Source organism: Colossoma macropomum, unplaced genomic scaffold (assembly GCF_904425465.1).
Source record: "Colossoma macropomum unplaced genomic scaffold, Colossoma_macropomum, whole genome shotgun sequence".
In the NCBI taxonomy this organism is placed as follows: Eukaryota; Metazoa; Chordata; class Actinopteri; order Characiformes; family Serrasalmidae; genus Colossoma; species Colossoma macropomum.
The window spans coordinates 8284488-8306597 of record NW_023494805.1 but is presented as its reverse complement, the minus strand read 5'-3'; the positions used below and the strand labels follow the sequence as shown (position 1 = coordinate 8306597).

General features: G+C 39.6%; 2 protein-coding genes across 2 annotated transcripts; both read right to left on the bottom strand.

Annotated features, from left to right (window-relative positions):
* Positions 1–8441: 8441 nt before the first annotated feature.
* On the bottom strand, positions 8442–12474 carry foxf2a (forkhead box F2a). The gene is made up of 2 exons (XM_036597519.1): positions 11445–12474; positions 8442–9306 (listed from the first exon to the last, which is right to left on the bottom strand). Exons 1-2 carry the CDS (start codon positions 12397–12399, stop codon positions 9128–9130), a joined length of 1134 nt encoding a protein of 377 aa, XP_036453412.1. The 5' UTR covers positions 12400–12474; the 3' UTR covers positions 8442–9127.
* A 6758-nt stretch (positions 12475–19232) lies between these two features.
* foxq1a (forkhead box Q1a) lies at positions 19233–21626 on the bottom strand. Its single transcript, XM_036597520.1, has one exon. The coding sequence runs from the start codon at positions 20645–20647 to the stop codon at positions 19775–19777; it is 873 nt and encodes a 290-aa protein (XP_036453413.1). The 5' UTR covers positions 20648–21626; the 3' UTR covers positions 19233–19774.
* Between the last annotated feature and the right edge of the window lie 484 nt (positions 21627–22110).

The window sequence follows — 22110 nt, the reverse complement described above, 5'->3', positions numbered from 1 at the left end:
AGATTCTAAGGTTGATAAGTGTTTACATTACAAGGTTCTTTAAGAACCTTTTTTTTTTGGGAGCCAGAAATATTTCCTTGGTGATGTAAAGAACCCTTTGTAGTGCCTTTTTTAAGATTCAAGAAACCAGTGAGATGATTTAGGGATGAGTGTCTCAGGCACTGCACTTATAACAACAGGCAAATTTCCAGGGGCATGAAAAAAAATAAATTTTGGCTTAATGTAAGGTCTGTTAACTTATCAGAAATTGTATATAGGTGCATGCAACTCATGGGCATCACAAATGGTCAGCAGGAATTTACCAGTGACAGAATAAGAGTCCTAGCATTAGCTGCAAGGTGGGAGCAAGATCAGATCTTCAGAAAATTCCCCTTGCCAACTTCTATTGCTTTTTTTTTTTTGTAATTAAATTAGTAACTGTAATGGGGTGGTGGGGGTGGACCCAATTGCAGAGAGTAAAACCCATAAACTATGGTTTAAGTGGGCCAAGAATAAATGAAAGGTATAAGATTTTAATTATTATTATTCAAATGCAATTTCTATAATTGGTGTGAGTGGGAGCTTTGTAATGCTTGGGCACTTTTGGGGTGACAGTACAGAAGCATGGAGTAAAGCAGAGTGGGGGAGGTGCAGGCAAAAGGTGGAATAACACCCCTAAGATTCAGGGGTGGAAAAACAGGGGTCGAGGCAGCATACTCAAACAAAGGCAGGTCTCAGCCAAGGCAGCATACTCAAACAAAGGCAGGCCTCAAAATGAAATAAGAAGTAATTAGAAGACAAGGTTTTTAGAAATGAAATGAACTCCCCTTTTCCCTTTCTCTTCTTGCTTTTGGGAGCTTCTCTTTTTAACCCTCTTTTCTTTTCTCCTCTTTTCATTTCTCTCTTTTTCTTCAGGGGCTGTTTCTCTTTTTAACCCTCTTTTCATTCCTCTCATTTTCTTTTCTTGACAAACACTAATGTACCATACCAGTCAGCCCTCTACAAAGGTGTGACACTGACTGCTGTTTGCCACAGCCTTAAATGCAGAGGTCTACAGGTGTGTCTGGTTGTCACTGATTAGCCCATGGGCTTCTGGGAACTGGAGTTCCTCGGGCTAATAGCGTTTTGTCATTGTCGCCCTCTGCTGGTGGCCGACAGCACAAGCTGTACCCTTACAGCTATGGAATTTTGCTATGTAACATACAACATGTTAGAGAACCACATATCATTTGGAGACACTTGACCACTCTAAACAAAGGTACAGTTGAGAACATTGATGGATCTCCAAAGTGACTCTGTATAGCAAGCTTGTCTTTTGGATTGTCCCAAAAGGCACCATGAAAATCTGGCCATTTCTGACAAACATATGGCACTACTAACCCACTGTTGGCACTGGAACTGCATGTGACCCATACATGGCCCATGTCATAACATATATTTAGCCTTACTGTTCATTTTAACCACAGCCATGAAAAACAACACATTTCAAATGAAGAATTAAATCATTTGCTGATGGAGGTAAGTGCTTTATTGACATCAGGGAAGGCTGGGTCAGTACAATGGACTACTACATGGACTGATTACCTGTCCAGGGTGTTTCCTGTCTTCCACTCAATGAGCACTGGTATAGGCTCCAGCACCCCCACAATCCAGAGTATAAGCTGTTTAGATAACAAGTGAATAAGTGGAACATTAAAAATAACTCACACCCAGGAATTTTTAGTACTGTGCTATCTCCCCGTAAAGGAAAAGGAACAGTCAACCTCTGTTTCATCCTTCTGAAAAAAGAAAAAAAAAAAAAAAAAAGTTTATCCTCCTTGGTTGAATTTTATGTGATTATTATATTATTTCATTTTATTTAGTTATTTATTTATTTTTCCGATATATTATTCAGTGTCCAGGAAAGTAGATATTTGGTGCATAAATAAAAGAGCTTTACAGAAATTACATATTTATCATCACCAACACAACAAGACACAAAGCAAGCACAGAACTTTTCCTGACTTTTAAGTGTTGGAACTACTGGGGCTTCTGCAAGGCTACTAAAATACTGAAAAATAACATAAAAAATCACATAGTTTTCATATCACAATAGTAAAGAAAGAGTTTTGTAACATAAAGCATATACATTGATTTACATTACTATATCTAAAATGAACAAATGGGTGGAAAGATTGAGCTCATTGATGAAAATCATAGAAAGAAATAACATTTCTGAAAAAGAGGAAATGTTTCAGATTTTTGGTTTGGGTCTGTTATCCTCATAATAAAAAAATAAGTGCATTTTTCAAAAACTTGTAGATTTCATGTCAATCTTGTACTTCTAATTGTCCATTATAATGGAATGTGAAATCCACTGAAATCACTAAAAAAAAAAAAAAAACCATTATATCTAAACTTATAGAATATCATCAAATGTCACTCCTAAATATAACATTCTACCTAAAAACAGAAGGATGCTTGTGTTGTAATATGTAAGTCTATTATACTAATTATAGCATAATTTAATACACAGAGTCCAAACATCCAGATTACTAGTCATTAAAGTTTATGTATGTAAAAATAAATATCTACTATTTTTACCTTTTACAAATGGGACCTACTAGAAGGGCATGCTTACAAAACCATTTCTGAAAAATAAATACAGGATAATTTAGAAACAATGTATAATTTGGCATTGGAGGCACTGAGCTTCTGTCTTGCCAACTTCCTTGTTTGTTTTTGTTTACAACGATAAAAAAAAAAAATCCATTAAATAACCAACCAACACTGAGAGTGAGCTCTTTAGAAACGCATTAAAGTGAGTGTGGTGATGTACCTGCTTCTGGAGCTGGAATACTTGGGGGAAAAAGTCCAGTACAATGGCCATTCAGATTGAAGAGTTTATACTCCTTTATGCTGGTCTGGTACTGGTTAGCCAGTCAGTGAAAAGATCTTTAGTCAGAAGCTGTCAGAATTACATAACATTCATGAAACACTGGAAATGCATACAGATGCTAATGACATGAGGTTACGTCATGCTCAAACAAAATGAGCATACTGAGCCTACACTTTGGATGAAGGACAGTTTTAGCTGCTACTAACTATGTTCCCACCAACTCTCTGTGCAAAGGTCAGGCAAATTCTAATTTCAGCTTGTGGTCGTTTGGCTTCCCTGACCTCCCATAACACACTGGTAAGAATTCTTCTTTTTCTTCTACTTCTTCTTCTTCTTCTTCTTCTTCTTCTTCTTCTTCTCATTATTATTATTATTATTATTATTATTATTATTATTATTATTATTGGTAGTTAGTGTAGTAGTAGTAGTAGTAGTAGTAGTAATAGTGGTGCCTCTAGGTGTGAGTGTATGTGTGAATGTATATGCCTGAGTGTCTGCCCTGCGATGGTGTGGCAACCTGCCCAGGGTGTATCCCGCCTTCTGCCCGATGACCACTGGAATAGGCTCCAGCACCCCCTGCTGCCCAGAAGGATAAGCGGTTTAGAAAATGTATGTGTGTGTGTGTGTGTGCATAGTAGTAGTAGTAGTAGTAGTAGTAGTAGTAGTAGTAGTAGTGTTGTTGTTGTTGTTGTTGTTGTTGTTGTTGTTGTTGTTTTTCTATCAGAACCATCACCCATGAAGTCACATTTCTCTGCCACTTTCAGCTGTCTGAGCACTTCCTGTTCAGACAGGCTGTAGTCTTTTTTTAAGCAGTAGTCTTTTTCAGCTGTAGTCTTTTCAGTAAGAGCTGAAAAGCTCTGAAAGGCAGCATTCCTTTAAAAACTCTCTTGTCTCATTATCATTCCTGGGGTGCATTTCATGAAGCAGGATTCTTAGTTTCACCAGACATCTTAAGCCTAAAGTCAGGCCTGTCCAGTAAGAAATGACCTAAGAGACACTCTAATTGGACAGTCCTCAACTTTGAGCTGATCTGGCTAAATCAGAGATCCTGCTTTGTGGAATACCCAGTGCTGCCTCTTCTGTCATGTTTGTGTTTATTGTAAGAGGCACATTTCTAATTTAGTTCTTTTTAACATTTCAGATAGCTTCATAGTTCTCTTCTCGACTTGCCCTCCAACTGAAATGGGCTACTCTAACCAATGGCCGAGACGAGGCGCAGTTCATCTCAAACAAGCCCAAGGTCTTGCTGAAGAGCCTCTGAATTCATTCACACACTCTCTCAATCTCCTGGTGCTGATTTTTATTCATTTCCAAAAATGAAAAAGTTGAGAATTAAAGTATATGGAAGACCAAACCCACATCTTTATCTTTATTTTATCAAAAATATGTATTACATTTATGAAATTATAGTAACTTGTAATGTATTAAATTACAAATTAAATGTATTAAATTAAAATTGATTTAAAGCACACTTACTGTATTGTTAGCTGTTTACCCCTTAAATAATACCAACCAACCAACCAAGTAAAGAAATACACCATAATAAACAAATAAATACTTTTTTTTCCTTTTATTTTTCCTTTTTATTATTTCCTTCCTTATTTTCTTGTGGAGGGAAGGGGGGAGCTGGGCACACTACTGTCCCCATGGCCCAAGATTCGGTGCTACTCCCCTGAATATTTGTTTTAGAAACTGGCCTCTAGCTGTCTCATGCTTGTAAAAACACTTTCTACCAGTAGATGGCAGTATGTGAGCTCCTGTCGATTTTTGGTAGGCCAGTTTGAATCAGGCTAATCCAGTCCTAAAACAATTTGATTTCATTATTTAATAATAATAATAATAATAATAATAATAATAATAATAATAATAATAATAATACTGTTATTGTTTTAAAAAATGAAATATTATTCATTTAAAGTTTTGTTACAAACAGTGATTTACCTGATAAAAGCCTTTACTTATTCTTAGATATGCTAAGAAACCAGGGGGCTCTTTTAGCGGCAGCTATAGGAAGTAATGTTCCTTTGTCACTTATCTATGATGAGAACGTAACCGTTTTTGTATGGGTTGCACTGAAGTAACCTTTGTTTTTGGAAAAAATGTGTAATTCATGTAGATTTTATACACAGGGCTAAGATGATGACCGCAGCCGACTTAAAAATAGGTCATTTTCTGAAGTATCCCAGACTGTTCAGTTGGAGCTGGATGTAGACAGCTCTGACGAGTCAGACTGAGCAGGAGAGAGGATAAAGAGCTTTGGAGTAGATCCTTTTCACATTTTTGTGCTGGAAGGTGATGTGAGTGGAGATTGAAAGCCTTGTTCTCTCCAAGGTGAAGGGGATGAGCAGAAAAGTCCATAAGCTCAGAAAAAAAATCACACATTTGGTATTCACTATAGTTGATTAGTAGATTAAACGCATTACATCCTGACTTAATGATTAGCTGGTAAATGCCTGAATACAGCAATATGATGTAGGCTTATTTATGTACTAGGTACTAGTAGATCCAGGAAACTGGATATATTGTGCAATGTTTTAGGCATTAATCTGAGCAGAAAGCGTTTATTTCATTATTTAATTTGGAATAAATTGAAATATTAATAAGTAGTGATTATATGTATGACTGACTGTTTTCACTTAACCATTTCCAAGCCTCTCTTTGTGGAAGGCCAGTAATTGTAGTTATCATCCAGCACCTAAGTTGGCTAATCAAAGATACGTTAAGTTTAATCAGTGACCAGTCATCAGTGAGCGCTGGCAATGAAATTAAACAGATATGATGTAGGGCATCTAAGACAAATCTGGTCTAAACTTGGTTCTTATTAATCAGTTAAAAAGACCAACTTATGTTTCTACCGAAATAAATAAATAAATAAATAAATAAATAAATAAATAAATAAATACACCTACTGCTGAGAGAAATAGTTTTAAACAATTTGATTAAATTTAAATCAACAGTAATTGTGTACTAAAACGTGCAGGAGTGTGTTCTCTGTAGAGGACAGGTTCGCATTTTTTTTCCAATAAACAAAAGGTTATTTTTCCAAGAGAGCCCAAATTCTGCATTTGTATTTTCAGACTTTTCTTTTTTTTAAGAGATGTAGTAGAAGTAGTAGTAGTAGTAGTAGTAATAATAATAATAATAATAATAATAATAATAATAATTGATTTGGCTTTTGATTAAACAGCAAAATAGAAAGTCCTTTGTGATCTGATCAAATTTATTCTGCAGTATTTTCTTTCTGTTTGCAGTATTTGAAGTGTATTGTGCTACATTTTCATTTACGTGAAAAATGCTAAAACTACTTCCTCTTCTTGGCTAAATTCTTAAGCTTGACCAATCAGCCTCAGAGTGTGGCTGCGTGCCGTTATATGAAGACCAGTGAAGAGTGATTTTAACAGTGTTTTTGCGGTAGATGGAGACATCGCCCCGTGTAAGAGTTTAAGGTAGTCAGTCCTACAGTTCACAGGCTCAGCTCAGTAGAGCTCCGATCACACTGTCTATGAACAAATCCCATTCTTCGCCTCGTTTGGGGAAACAATGCTAGATTGCTAATATAAATCTCACGCGAATACTAATTAAATATGTCGCCGGAATTAACGATATTAAGGTCTGTTTATGGATCATTTTAACGATGACTCCCTGAAGACTCCTCATTGAGAACGTTTCAAAACTGAAATGTCTTTTTTAATAACTGACATGGCATCAGCGCGCACTGTCAGGAAAAAAGGTGCTGTGCAGGTACGTTCCTCATTCATCAAGGTAGAAACAATGTGAATGTACCCTGAACGTACAACACCTGTGTACCTTATTATAATTTTTATTTTGTTTTATTTTTTTTTTCGGGGCAAAGTTGCGTATTTATACCTTTTCATTCAGGCTGAAAAGGAGACAGAGCGGGTGGTGTTAATACAACTTTAATATATAATGCAATATATATATATATATATATATATATATATATATATATATATATATATATATAGTTTTCACCTGGAAAAACATTATTCAAGGTTCACAATTAGACCTTAAACCCACTGTTGTACCTTTGAGGGAACATTCATGTTGTTTGCACCTTGACGAATGAAAAATGTACCTGTGACAAAAGGGAGACCACCTCAGTGACAGTTTAGTTTAGTTTTTTTTCTGAAAGTGTAGCTTAACAACATGCTTAGTACCTCAATTTGTCTAAAATGAAATGTTTATTTATTTATTTAGTCATTTAGTTGATTGATTGTTAAGCTGGCCGATCCAAAATAATAATATGCAGTTGCCTGGTGAATATTTGTACGTATAAATATAATACTGCAATATACATTATAGCTTAAAAAAGACTGTTTATTATCTGTATTGCAGATAAGAATGATTTAGACATATTAAGTATGTAATAATGATGTCGTACAGTTTCAGTGTAGGGTAGCTGGGATATATCTGATTATCTGTTTTCAACAGCTTGGTTCCCAAATAGGCTAAATTATGGTATTATTATTATTATTATTATTATTATTATTATCATTGCTGTTTTGTTGTTGTTGTTGTTGTTGTTGTTGTTGTTGTTGTTGTTATGTATTGCTATCATGAAAGCGTGCTTTGCCATTTCTGCTAAATGTTCTTGTAATATGCACGCGCGTGAATAGCCTGTTAGAGCGGGTTTAAAGCAAAATTCAGCTAACAGTATAAAACACTGAAAGAGCATCAGATTCAGCAAAAAACATCCATGGACGCTGGCGAGCCAACATCTAGTCTTAAAATCTGTTCGTTTTGCTTCTTTATTGCGTTGTTTGTAAACACTTCAGAATACATCCGCCTCCATTGACCTCATAACAGAGCCAATGATAGTAAATTGGTAAATACGGCATTTAAAGGTGTTTTATTAATAAATCAGTTGTTTTCAACTACTTTATCTAAGTAAAATTGACGGACGGCGAGAAAATGTGATAAATTAAGCCTCTTTTTGTTGTACCTGTAATCCGCTCATTCATATCCAATTTTCAACATGTTAGCATTTTATTTGTTAAGACTGAAGGGATCCACTGCTACTCATCCCCAAATAGAACCCAAATTATCCCAACTGAGAAATATCCAAAAAATAAAAGCGCGTGCATGCATTTCCTTTGAGAATATATAGACTTTATTGAACTGTACATAAATGCATTTTTTTCAACCGCGCGGGAGAATCAGCGGTGTGAACGGGAAACACCTGCATGACTTCGCTGCGCTGTTGGAATAAAATAAGTGCAGTCAGTAATTATCTGTTACAATTGCCTTATGCATTTTTTCTGTCTTACATTTGGAAATGAAAGAAAATAAACAACATACACAGTCATACCCTGTAGAAAGAGTGGAAAGGACGGCTGCTGTGGCTAATGGTTATCAATGGAAAAGGAAAAAAAAAAGATTGCTAATAACTGTTTTCCAAGAAGCATCATTTCAGAAGTGAGAGAGCAATCATAGGAGACACTAATCTCAGTTTGGTGGACTGCATGCAAATAAGCTCCTTTGTTTTTTGTGGTGAACGTATGGTTGCATTGCCCAACTAAAGACCTGCTGAATTTCTGATTATTTTTCTGAATTTCTGATTTTCTTTTGGGTATTTTTTATATGCAGTATGGGAGCTTTATATCCATCCGTTTTACTCTTTTAACGTCCCTTATTTCACTTTCTCAGCTTCACTCTTATTGATAAAACCTTTTTCATACCAGAAATGAGACGTGTGATCATTTCATATCACTGTAAAAAATCGGATTTTTTGTTAATCGCAAGCTTCCCCTCTTTTATCAAGTCGAATTAAACTGCCCAGTTTGACTCAGATAACATTAAGATCTGTAAATTTACAGTAGCTGTTCTGCTGTTGAGGCAACCAGGTCATCAAAAGTTTGTTATTTATTTATTTTTTTCTAGAGTGAACGTAATATAAATGAGCTGATCAAAAGTGGGTTGTTGATGTGCTCTAAACTACCCCTCCCGCCTCCATTATATCTAAGCGTTGCTCCCAAGTGGTAATTTGTCTATGCGTAGAAACCACAGAACCGTCCAGAAAGAGTGCATTGCTATAAAGTATTAAAATCCAAAACACAGGCCCATGTTTTGCCTACTCCATCACTTTGTATAACTTATACTCTGAGACGAGTGTCCTCAGTCTGTTGGAAATGGAGGCATCTTCGACATGTCCCTCAAACGGAGGCTTCAAAAGGCCAAGAAATGCAAACCAGACCTGCTCCAACACTCAGTCCACTTTCTGTGGCCGATTTCTGGCTTTCCCTCCCCGTCCTACATCACACACGGCTTCACGTCCTGACAGACGCCCTGGTGATGAAGCTGATGATGATGATGGTGGTAGTAGGAGCCGCCGGCGGTCGGATGAAAAGAAGCGATGCCATTAAAGTTCAACACAAAGTCTTTTCTGTCGCAGACTGGAGAAGAATGCGTCTGATAGCGAGGTATTCCCACTGCAAGCCAAGGCAGAATCACAGTTAAGAATTCGAATATTTTCTTATTCATTGGCAAATGGAATAAACCTGAGATCTCAGCAGGCTTAACAATAAAATGGCCAATTGGGGTCTATGGGAGCGATAACATGGAAGAACCACGTGTGGGTTCCGAAAGAACCCTTCAATAGATTTAATAGTATAGTCGTCTTTATAAATAAAAGGGCCTTTTAGAGAAAGGCTTTACCAGTTTATTGTTTAATCTAGAACCATAGGAGCCTTTATTTTTAAAAGTATATTTGTTTTTTTGAAATGATATTCCAGTTAGGTGTGTTGACCAATTATTAAGACGTACCCAGCAGTCGATTAGCATATATGTAAATCTGTTCACCAATCAGGTTACCAGAATATAGCCTCTTAATTAACAGCAGACGCGCAGTTTATTACCGCAGTTTGTATCGAGTATATTCACCAGAATATTAGACACTTAACACGTCTAATTCATCTTCAATTTACCCACTTCATTTTCATATTATATCTTAATCCAAGGTCTAATATGAATTTAACACGTGCTTAAGCTTCTGAACTCTTTAGAGTAGATCTCTAAGTTCCACCTCACTTTCACTTTGCCTTTGCTCTGGTGGGCTTTCCACACAAATGATCCACAGAGGCCATGTTGGCCCATGTAGGAGACCTGCACCAGATGTGATGGTTCAGTGCTCGGTGTGTTTAGTTTTCACGCTGCATGGTAGGGCATTACAAGACCTCGCATTCGACAAAAACAACCATTCCAGGTGATTGGCAGTTCTTATTTGGCATTAAGACCTCAGAAGAAGGCCCAGACGACCGCCTGCGTGTCTAAATAGTTAAAAACGGCCCTCACATTAAGTTTAACAGGACACTAAGCCTCCGGGAGCCTCCCCAAAATCCTCTTCAGCCTTCCCTGGTGTTAGGTTTTCATCCCCAATCTGCTGGCAAAGACAACGGTGTTTTCTTAACCCTGAAGGTTGGGGTTAAGAAACGATGAGAGGAACGCTGTTCTCAAAAACTCCCATAGAGTTCTTCAGAGTTTTTCCTATTTAATGGTGTTTCAGGAATATTATCACTGCATACATACAACTTTGTTTACATTAGTACAAATATTAGGTTAGTTGTTGTATATGCTGTAGTTGCGTGGTTTTAAAATCAATGCAGATAAATGTTGTACTGTCTGAAACGCTTTTATATGGATTGGAAAAAATCCTCGGAATTGCAGCTGTGTATATTTTCATCTCGAGACATTTTCACAAGCCTGCGGCTCTCTGTGGCCTGGGCCTGTTGTTTTCCAAGATTAGCATTAGAAACATAACGCGAGTTAAATGTAGAGTGGTTCTGAGATGTATCTTGTGTTGCTACATGTTAGAGAAGTGCATGGTGGTCTTAAATGAAAACATTCGCCAAGTTAGCTCTTTTGTAATTAGCCTGTCTTGGAGGTTATGAACAATGTGGCCTTTCATTTGTGATCTAAACCGAGCGACAGTCTGTTAAATTAAATAGGCTGGCGTGGCTTTGCCATCTGAAGAGAACACGGTAAAATATAGACGATTGTTTACATTTGTGTCAAGTCTAGCAAGAAATGTTTTTAATCTGGGGGCAAAAACGTCTGTTCTGACCGATGCAGATGTGCTTTCTGGAGATGGCTTTGTCCAAAAATTGGTGACCATTTCCCCCCTCGTGACTAGTCACCATTCTTTTTATTTTGGTCTTTCTAATGTGTAAATGTTGGGGGGGCAACATACAATTGTCTAGGCGATCGTTATTTGTGAGAATAGTTATTATTGTTATTAGAATTCAGTGCAACCAGACAACATTTATAAATGTTAATTTGTGAACATCAAAACTACGTTGTATTAAAAAAAATGCATTAGGTGAAAATGTAACATTTGCCGTGACGCTTGGGACGCTTTATTTATTTCTTTATTTATTATTATTTTATTTATTTATTTATTTATTTTGCGGGTTATTGCAATAGATACTGCAAATACGCACCAAAATATTACAATCTATATCGGGACCTATAATGGACTATGGAAGCTTCCAAAACTATAATCCACAAAAGATCAATAATGAAATCTGCATGTAAAGCAGTTATTTTTAAGCTATAGATAGTGGCGAATTACCTGCTATATCGGTCGAGTCCCTGCCGCTGTGGTGCAGATAGCTCTGCTCCAGTGAATAGGTGGACATGCCGGAGTGCAGCGCGGAGGAGGTCGGGCTGCTGCTGCTACTGGAGGCCAGCTGCTGCTGTTTGATGTAGGGGGCCACGCCGGTCGAAGCCCAGTGCGCGGAGGGGCACTCCAGAGCCCCTGCCACGGTCGTGGAGGAATGCAGTGGGCTGCTGCTGCTGTCCGCTGGGCCGTACTCTCCTCCTGGAGTCACCTGGCATGCCGTCATGTATGCGGATCCCGGGCCGGGCGACACGTGAGACACGTGGTGCGGCGCTCCGGTGGCCATCGCGTCCAAGCCATAGCCGTTGGCCATGGCGTCCAGGCCGTAGCCGTTGGCGTGGCAGGCGGGCGGCGACTGGAAGTCGAAGTTCTGGGGCAGCACTGGGGCACCGAAACCGATGCCGTTCATCACGCGGTACATGGCCGGCTTCAGGGCCTGGCACTTCCTGCGGAAGCCGCGCGGTCTGCGGCGGAACGAGCCCTCCTCGAACATGAACTCGCTGCCCGGGTCGATGGTCCAGTAGTGGCCCTTGCCCGGTCTGCCCAAGCCTTTGGGTAGCTTGATGAAGCACTCGTTCAAGGACAGGTTGTGGCGCACCGAGTTCTTCCAGCCTTGGTAGGAGCCCCTGAAGAAGGGAAACCTCGCCTGCAGGAACTGGTAGATCTCGCTGAGCGTGAGCCTTTTGGTGGGCGAGCTCTGGATGGCCATCACGATCAGGGCGATGTAGGAGTACGGCGGCTTCTCCGGACGCCTCATGCCCGAGTTGGACTTTTTGGCTTTGGCGCCGGCCGTCGTCCCTGCCGCCGTCGAGCTCTGGAGCGCCGAGTGAAGCGATCCGGTTGACACGGGACTCGAGCGGAGAGGAGGCGGTGGATCCAGCTGTTGCTGGGACGTCTCGGTGGTCATCGCTGCGTGATCCAGTATGTAGACAAACAAACAGAGAACCTCAAAAATAGAAGGAAATGACCTGATTTCCAATCGCTCTGAAGTTGGGATTCTTTCTTTACGAATCCAATTATTCTCGGTCGTATCTCCAAAAGTATCTTCAAAGCAGTTTTTAATAGTTGCGTTAAAACGCAAAAAATGCTGATTTAAGCCAAAATCTGGACGCACCTCGTATGTCCAAAATGTCTCTTAAAGCTGTGTGTTGTTGCTAGCGAGGTCAATGCGCAGAAAACGGTGCGTAACGGGTGAATTTATGCGCCCAGTTTGGATCCGCTGTAGCTCCAACTACGTGTCCCCTAGACTGCCACTCGTCCTTGCTGTCTTGGTGGCCATGGCGAGGACTAAGCAAGTCCTTAAAGAGAGGAGGAAACTCACTGCTGCGGGACCCTCTTCTGCGCGCAGCCGCGCGGCCAAACAAAACGCGACCACCTATCAGTTCGTAAATCTCTCTCTTGCCCCCCTCCCCTCCTCCCTTCCTCCCATCTAGATCCTCACTAAATCCCTCCAAGAAATCGCCATGGACTGCGTAGACCCAGCCCCCCTTTTTTTCCAAGACTGGCCCACGTCCAGCCATCAGTCCAGCAGAGAGTTTGTGCAGAGTCTTACCCCTACTGCCCCTCCTGCCCCACCTCCACATACATACCGCCCTCATACACGCAATAAGGCCATTTGTCAAAAGCCCCAGGTTGGACGTTTCAGTCAACAGCGCCACACGCCACAGCGCTGGAGCTGAAGATGGTGCTGGATGGAGGAGGCTGAGAGCTGCGATTGGTCTCCTCCTGTTTCTCATCAGGAGCTCAGAGTGTCCCGGATAGATAGGCATAAACTGTGAAGAGGTTCATGAGAACAGAACGTAATCCGGAATTTGAGTTAAGGGCGGTTTTGCTCGAGCATCCTCTTCAGAGAGTACGCATGGATTGAGGGGGGAGGGGGGAGGGCGGGCGTTGGAGGGGGTCTTTCGCTGTGTGTACATGCTTGTAAAGGGCTGTTCTGGATAAATGGCTTTGACATGAGTGGAAACAGGCTTTTTCCATCAGCCGCCTGCGATACCACACACAGTGCAGTTTCAGTTTACTGTCCCGGGCCGAGATCCTCCACCCTGGAGAGCTCAGCTAATTAATAGTGGAAAGTGGGCTTAATTAGCTATGGGGGTCCAATCGAGGCAACACAAACTAATAATAATAAAAACAAAAAGAAGAACAGCAAGAAGAATGCATTATTATTATTATTATTATTATTATTATTATTATTATTATTATTATTATTATTCCCAACCCACATGAAGAACATAAATATCACAACATTGTTGAGATGTATAGTGAGAAAAGCACCCTTTGGATGCCTAAATCGCTCATAAGAAATAACTAAAAAGAACATACTGTAATAACATAGACATAACATTGTGCCAACATGTAACAACGGCTACTTTTACGTTTTCTATAGTTTTAATTATAATTTGAGTTATTTTATGTGTTAAGGTCATCATAACTGTCCAGCCCACCTCTATTGTGCTACAACAAGTCTGAGGTCTTATTGCGGCTGTTTAAATGGACAACATTGAGCTCAAATACAAGGATGTACTAAATGAGTAGAAGTATTCAGAACGTGCATAGTTATTAGGTAAGGCCGTGCGCAATGTCTGGTCACGTTACGTCCAGACAGCGGTGAAACAAGTGCATGGTGGTCAGCAGAGGCTCGTAAAAGATCTGAATGCGTAAACCACGCAGCAGCAGCTCCGATTTCAAAGGCCCTTATCAAAACGCAAGCCCTAAAAGGATGTGGAGATAAAATCAACCTCTGCTTCACAACAATAAAAGGTAAAGAGCATCATATCCACCGAATTTCCGGCGACATCAAAACTGAATCTCCCCGCTGCGCTCAGGAAGCTTCGCTCGGTGCAAAAGAAACACTGGAAAGACTTTGAAAGTTTAACTCCGTACGCGCACGAAGTGGGATCACATTGTTAGAGCAAAAGCTGCTGGACTCTTAGGCTATTTTTAGTGAAGCCCCTCACATTCACACACACATTCTACTTTTAGTTAAAATTTGACTTTTTTTCCTTTTGCGTCTTTGCGCCTTTGCGCATGCGCTTTGGCCTCCTGATGCAGAGCTGCTGCTTTTACTTTCTGCCCGTGACTCGAGGCGGATATTTGTATTTCTAGGCAGAAAACATAAATAGTGAATAGCCAAATACGTCTGTGTCCGCTCTCAGGGAAAAGTCGATGGAGAGTAGAAGGGGAAAAAAAAAAAAAACAACATTGCATTTCTAGAGGCGCCTGTGAATGACGCCCCCCAGACTGTTGTTTATAGAAGAGAAATAAATAAACAGATAGTCTAATAACTTTAATAATGACATTTTAGGATTAGTTATAGCATTTAAAGTGCAAAACACCTGCAAATGTCTTACACTGCAACAGCCCGTTATGAATGAAGAATATAACTTCTGATTTGTATTTCTGAAATAATTAATAAACGTTCCTAACTAAGGTGGGCTCAAGATACTAATAACAAAATTAACGAAATCCAAAATGTGGACCATTTCTCCCTCGTGTTCAATTTGTCATTAAATGTTCACACATATAGATTTTTAATCTCAAATATATGTTAGATGGCTTTTACTATTAAAATAAAAACATGTTGGTTATAACTGAACAAGAACATGAGATACACATGTTGCATCTATAAATGCATGTTAACCAGTGTCAAATAAAATATGAAAATATGCATGAAAAATAAAAAAATAAAGCAGGTATTAGGCCATATAAAGGGTTATATTACTCGCATTGAATCGTGGGCCTTATCTTCAGGATGAGAAGAGGGTTCTGGATTTTTTTCCTCTATCATTATTTGATAAATAATAAATATAGGCTGGAAGTTCATCGTGTATTTACATTGCTGTAGAAAGGCATGTCTGCAGTGTTACCTGTAGGCTGCAGCATTGTCTCTTTCATCCTGAGCGCTCACCTGTGCGTCGATTATGCAACCCAGGCTTCATTCACTATAATCATATGTACAGCGCTTTCTGCCACAGACGGTCAGCAGAGGTGGGGGTGGGGGGTGGGAGGTGGCGTTTATGAGTCTTCAGCTGCAAATAACACTCATACTCAGTTCCATTTCAGCACTGACTGAGACATTATGAAGCATCACGTCAAATTGAGACATGTCAAAGGCCTTCTTTGATTCGATATTTCGTTAAAAATCAAGTTTGCGGAGAAAGTGTGAAAAACAAGGTTTTTCTTTACCTAATGGCCTAGAATACAAGCTGTAATGGTCAAGTTTTCTCAATTTCATGAAAAGTTTGGACGGATTTGTACTATTTTTGGCAAATTTCATATTAGTATACGTATTTGTATATTTGTGAGGAAATTACTGTTTTTTATTTGGTTCCTTTTTTACATTTTAGCCATTCATTTGGCCATGTTTATTTTTATTTTTATTTATACATTCAGAATTATTTATTTATTTATTTATTGGTGTGGTTGCGTTGGTTCAGACTATGGACTGCTTTCACACCTTTTGTTTTGGTTTTGCATTTATAGGTTTTTTTAGGTTTTGCATTTATTTATTTATTTATTTATTTATTTATTTATTGACTTGGTTGGTGGTTGATGGCTTGGTCAAATGTATTTTATTTTAGAACATAAAGATTATAATATCTCCAACAATCTCCAGTTCTAGTAGATGCTTGATGTACTAAGACGTTTGGCTTCAGTTCTAAATAGAATTCACTATTTGTTTGTTTAGTTGGTTGGTTGGTTGGTTAGTTAAAGTGGTATTTTATTATAGAACATAAAGATCATAATATCTCTAACAATCTCCAGTTCTAGAAGATGCTTGATGTACTAAGAAGTTCAACTTCAGTTCTAAACTGAATTATTTATTTTGTTTATTTATTTATTTATTTATTTATTTATTTATTTATTTGTTTTTATTTATTTATCGTATAAAAATTCACACTCCGCGTTCTACATTAAAATCATCTTATAGTAATTGATCGCTTGCAGAATGATGATTGACGCGCCGCTCAACCCGTTACTGCTTTGCAAGCCCATCCACGCGCTACTTATTCTGATAAATGAATGAAAAAATAAATAAATAAATAAAAAAAACTTATGGCAAAATCCAACAAACATGGTGGAAAGGTGTTAGTGAAGAAAGTTTAATGCCTGACGCCCTCTGCCCTGACTATCTGGAAGGTGGAGCTGGTTTTACTCCTAAAGCAGAAAATTCGGATTAAACTGTGTAGAAGTGCAAACTCACAGCTCAATGACGAAACTATTAAATCGCTAAGTTAAGCTAATTTCATTTCAGCATAACATTCATTTCAATTTAATGTCAAACGATATAACCTTGATCAATGTTAAAGAGAGGATTCGACCAATTTCTATACACTGTTACATAATGAATTCATTGAGATGTAAACAAAGTCATTCAGGGTGGTTCAATGTGAAATGATTCATTGTAAAGGAACTTACAGACTCAGATTTCTTTACAGTGGTGCTGATAGGAACCAGGGGTCACAATGACTACAACACAAATAGAGCCATTTTATTTTCTATCCAAAACCACCAACATCTGTGATGATGGTAAAATAGGGGATGAAGAAGTTGTCATTGGGGACTATTTTGCCTTACGACACCCTGCATGTACCTTTCTAACATGAATGTATTTGAAAAATCAATACATTTTAGGTCAACACCTTCTTAAAACTGTCATAAAACAATGTCTCAGACATCAGGCAGCATATTAATGCTACTAACCTTGTGAATACGCTTTAGAGGGGCACGTCTGGTTCCTATCACCAGCACCACTCTGACTATGTAGGTGTCTCTAGAACGGAGCATTTCACACCAAACCATTCTGAATGACTTTAGTATTTAATTAAACAGGCATGAAAAAAGTTTCCCCTTTAAGGTCACTTCGTTAACTAAGCTAGCTGTTCACAGCTGCTGACTTTGCTGACACCTTAATAAACTAGTCAGATCAGTGAAGACTGTGCAGTGCTCAGATCTGCGATTTCATCATTAACATTCCGTTTGAAGATACATATTTATGCGCTGGTGTGTGCAGCATATTTTGACGTGTGCAAATCCTGTTTATTCAGAATGTACCTTTCAGATAAATGACGTCAAGACAAACACATTTGTGAAAGCTGTTGTATTGTTGGCCTACTAAACTGTTTTTATTGTTACCCAACATGAGTTTGACACCCCTCATTTAAGCTACTCTATACAGCTCTGAGAACTGAGACCATCTACTATAAGAGTTTATGGGCAAAGCTCTGCAGACGTGTGTGATGATACTCATTAACAGCAAGGTGAATATTATTATTATTGAATTTCTGAATTAATAATTTGTTTTGTCCAGTTGCACTTTTTTGTGGCAAACGATGAATTGATAAATGCATTTTCGAAAGGGTTTTTGTTGTTACTGCATACTAAAATATTAAGATGTTCCCCTTTATTGTTTAATTTTTAAAAAAAACCTTTGTTGTTTCATATTTTTACTCTTATTTAATGTAATTGCTTCGAACAACAACAAGCATGGCTATGGCAGTTTGTTTATACTGGTTTCTTTCTCTCTTTCTTTCTTTCTTTCTTTTTTTCTTTCTTTCTTTTCTTTCTTTCTTTCTTTCTTTCTTTCATCGTCACAACTGCGTTAAACCAATGTGAATTTAAAACTTTTTTCTTTGTTTATTTTATAATGTATTGAGCCTGATACAAACCTTCAGGTTAAAACTTATTTATTTATTTATTTATTTATTTATTTATTTACAAAGGCTCGTTTGCCATGTTTTGGATATATAATACTCTTCTGTTCGATGCACAGGTGAGTTCAGAGCCTCCCAATGCAGCGGACATAAAGAAGGTCATAAACCAATCTGCAAACATGAAACAGAATTTGACGGAGAAAACAGGAGCGAATCAGGTTTATTAGCAGCTGTATGACTGGGCTTCACCTGTGCGTCAACACGGATACGATAGAGAAGTGACACATCTGAACTGGTGACACCCGAAAATGAAAGACTTTTAAAGTGACTAATTAAGCTTTAATTTTGAAGAACTGCGCTATGGATTTGTCTTTTAGGTCATGAATTAAAAAGCAAGATGTGGATACTTTGGTTAGCCCTACATTTTATTTGAAAAGATAAAAAGTAAAAGTTGACAATTTTCCATCCTGTAAAACTGAAAATTCCCACTCGTTAACTCTAACTAATATTTAGAATCTTGGACAGTCCAACCAGCCCCGCCTGTTTTTCAAACACCAGTCCACATTGGTCAACACTGTTAAAAAAAGAAATTTAAATCAGAGCAACTTAAAATCATGTCTTTCATGTCTTCAAATTGATAACTAAACATAATGAACTGTAAAGTTAAATTGACCTGACCTTATTTTGTCAGAGTGTAGTTTTTCTGTCAGGTGCATCTATAAAATTAAGATAAATTTAACAAACTTGCAAGAATTTTCTGTTCGTTTTTTTTAATGTTTCAGTGGTAGGAATTTAATAATAATAATAATAAAATCATATTCAAAACACTACTCTTTGTTTTGTTTATTTTATATTGCTTCCAGAACGTGACCTATTTAACGTCCAGACAGTTAGTTCATGGCCTTTTTGAGTTTTATGATGGTGGTAAACGTGGTCTTGTGTTTCATATCACTGTTTATTTTTTACTGTATAATAACCTGAATCATCTTTATGACCTGCACGCCTTTTCCTTTAATGGCTGTCGACTCACGTCAGCATTTCACAATGTCACCCCTCATGAAGAAATCAAACACGAAGTGCTCAGTGCAGTTGAAATAAATTTTATTATTCAGTAGCCTATAAAAAAAATGCATGCATTCTTTCAGTAGAAATTTACAGTGCTGTCCAGTTCCATCACGAGCAGGTGAGATGGCCACTCCTCACCTGTCACCTGTACCGTGTAGCTGACCAGTGGTGTCTGTCAGTCGTATTGTTTCGTATCAAAGACAAGGCGATAAACAACAGCTAAAGGCAAACAGTCCGTTTTCAGCAACAAAACATACAAACTCTATATTGACATAGAGTTATGTAGAAAAGAAAGGCCGTCATAAATACATTAGCAAATAAGTATTTACTCTTTGTGCGTACATTCCATCACTCCATCCCTCCATCATCATACAGTCCATCCCTTATAACCCCCCAAGGCCGCCCCCAACCCCCCAAACCCTTAACCCAAAGTTTCCAAGGCAACGGGATGTTGAAACGACGAAATGTTTGCTGCAAACGTCCAGTGCGTGTTATAAAGTGCCATCATGTCCAGCCTCCCCCATTAAAAACAAACAGGGGGGCTTCCTCCTCCTCCACCCGTCACGCCAGCAGGTAGTCTATTTGAAACGGGTGGTGGTAGCCCCCTCCGGTGGTCGCGACCGAGCCGAGAGGAAGAGGAGGAGGAGGAAGATGAGGAGGAGGAAGGAGAAGAAGGGAGGAGGGCGAGGAAGAGAAGTAGTAAAAGTCCCTTCGCAGCTGCTGTTGCTGCTGCTGCTGCTGCCGCTTCTCTTCGCTTCTAAAAGGCGTGCTGAGGATGCTGTCGATGGCGAAGGAGCTGGAGAACTTGGAGCCCGAGCTGTTTGGAGCCATTTGCACGAGGGATTCTGCACCTCCTGCTCTTCCTCCTCGCCTCGAGACCTCCTGCTCGTCCTCATCCTCCTCGTCCTGCTTCTTCTTGCCGATGCGCTTCCTCCTGCGCCGGAACACGCCGTCCGCGAACGTGTACTCGCTGTGGGGGTTGAGCATCCAGTAGTTGTCCTTGCCCCACGGGCGCGAGGGGTCCCGCAGCACTTTGAGGAAGCAGTCATTGAGCGACAGGTTGTGGCGCACAGAGTTGCGCCAACCCGTGTAGCTGCCGCGGAAGAAGGGAAACTTCCGCATGAGGTAGTCATTGATCTCGGCCAGCGTGAGGCGGCCGGAGCTCGAGTCCCGGATGGCCATCGCGATCAAGGCGATGTACGAGTACGGCGGTTTGGGTCTGCGCGTGTACGGTTTGCCTTTGGAGTCCGTGCGCGCACCCGTGCCGCCGCCGCTGGAGGAACCCATGGCTCCCGTAACCCCTGCGGGGCTGATAACGGATGTCGGTGGCGCAGGGCTGTGCGCAACGCAGTCTCCATCCGAGCCTAGCTCGTCCTCGGCGGAAAGCGGTGAAGGCGCACAGGGACGCGCGCCGCCCAGCAGCTGGAGCTTCATCTCTTATGGTGCGCCGCTTACCGGCCGCTGCAAAACGTCGCTAAGTCGCCGAACGAAGCAGCGCAAAGGTCCCCAAGGAGTTTGTCCAGTTTTTCCAAAGTCCACCAACAGAAGCGCATCCGAGACTCCTTTTTTTCTCTCTCAAAGCGCTGTAAACACAGATGGTGCGTGAGAAACAGTGGCACCGTCTCCACTCTCGTCTGATCTGCGGCTGTAACGCACGGCCGCGCGCTCATATAGTGTAGCACACACCTCCAGACCTGCCTACGGGGGCGGCGCCTCAACCTCAACCTCAACCTTCAATACCGACCTTCAGCAGCCAGAGACAAGACAGTCAAGAGTTCAAACAAACAAAAAAAAAACCTTTATAGCCAGGATCAGACTCATTGCATGCAAAATTTGTTTGTTTCTCTCGCTTCTGTTGCCATTTTCGTCCACTGGGCGGACCACCTGTGCGCCTTACCTGTACGCTCGTGTGTGTACGTATGTGGGTTTTACCTGAGCGCGTGTGCACACCTTCGCTAAAGAATTTCACGTCAGGCAACCAGGTGGCGTGCGTTTACCAGACATTCTTTGTTTATCAGTGCAGCAGATGTTTTGTGTTCGAGATGAGTTTGGAGTTTTGGAAAGATTTATGTAACCACGAACACATTCATTCGTATATATGAGTTTGTATAAGTGCATCTGTACATGTTAGTCTTTGTTAATTTTATATTTATATAGAAGAATGACTTTTAGCCTTTTACAGAAGCCTTCCCAAGGCTGAGGTAAATATACAAAGTTTGTTTTAGATAAGAAGCAGCATAGGACTTAGGTCATTTGGTTCTCAAACACCTGCCACCAGGATATATGTGTAATACTGTCTATCTGTTTATTTATTACATACACTGTCAGGAATAAACCTTAGGTCTGCTAAGCTACATCTAAGGTCCGTGTACCTTCAAAGGTACAACATGGTGGTCTAAGTACACCCCATTCACTTTCCCATGTTGGTACATTTACATAGTCTAACGTTTAAAACAGAAAAATATATCAAAAAGGTTTATAGTCTGCATGTAAGTAAAAATGAACTAAAATAAAATAAAATAATTAAATCAGAGATGTACTATAATGTTTTCTAACTATACTCTCAGAAAAAAAAAAAAAGATATCAAACTGTCACTGGGCCAGTACCTCTCTTGTGACTAGGGTCATAACGTAAGGTTATGAAATGGTACAAATATGTACTTTGTCACTAAGAAAAACCTATTTAACATTCACAATTGGACCTTAAAACCACTGTTGTACCTTTGAGGGTGCATTTATACTGTTTGTACCTTGAATGAAAAATGTACCTGCACAGAACCTTTATTTCTAACCATGTACAGGTACTGGAGATATACTGGAGGGGTAACATTTTAGTGCCTTATTTTGTATGTATATTTAACTGTCAGATCAAAATTCTCTCCATATCTCTATTTTAT

Coding starts and splice junctions, on each gene's coding strand:
- foxf2a (XM_036597519.1), bottom strand. CDS start 12,399: ATGACCACCGAGACGTCCCAGCAACAGCTGGATCCACCGCCTCCTCTC. Junction 9,307..11,444: donor GGACTCGACCGATATAGCAG/GTAATTCGCCAC, acceptor CTTGGCTTGCAG/TGGGAATACCTCGCTATCAG.
- foxq1a (XM_036597520.1), bottom strand. CDS start 20,647: ATGAAGCTCCAGCTGCTGGGCGGCGCGCGTCCCTGTGCGCCTTCACCG.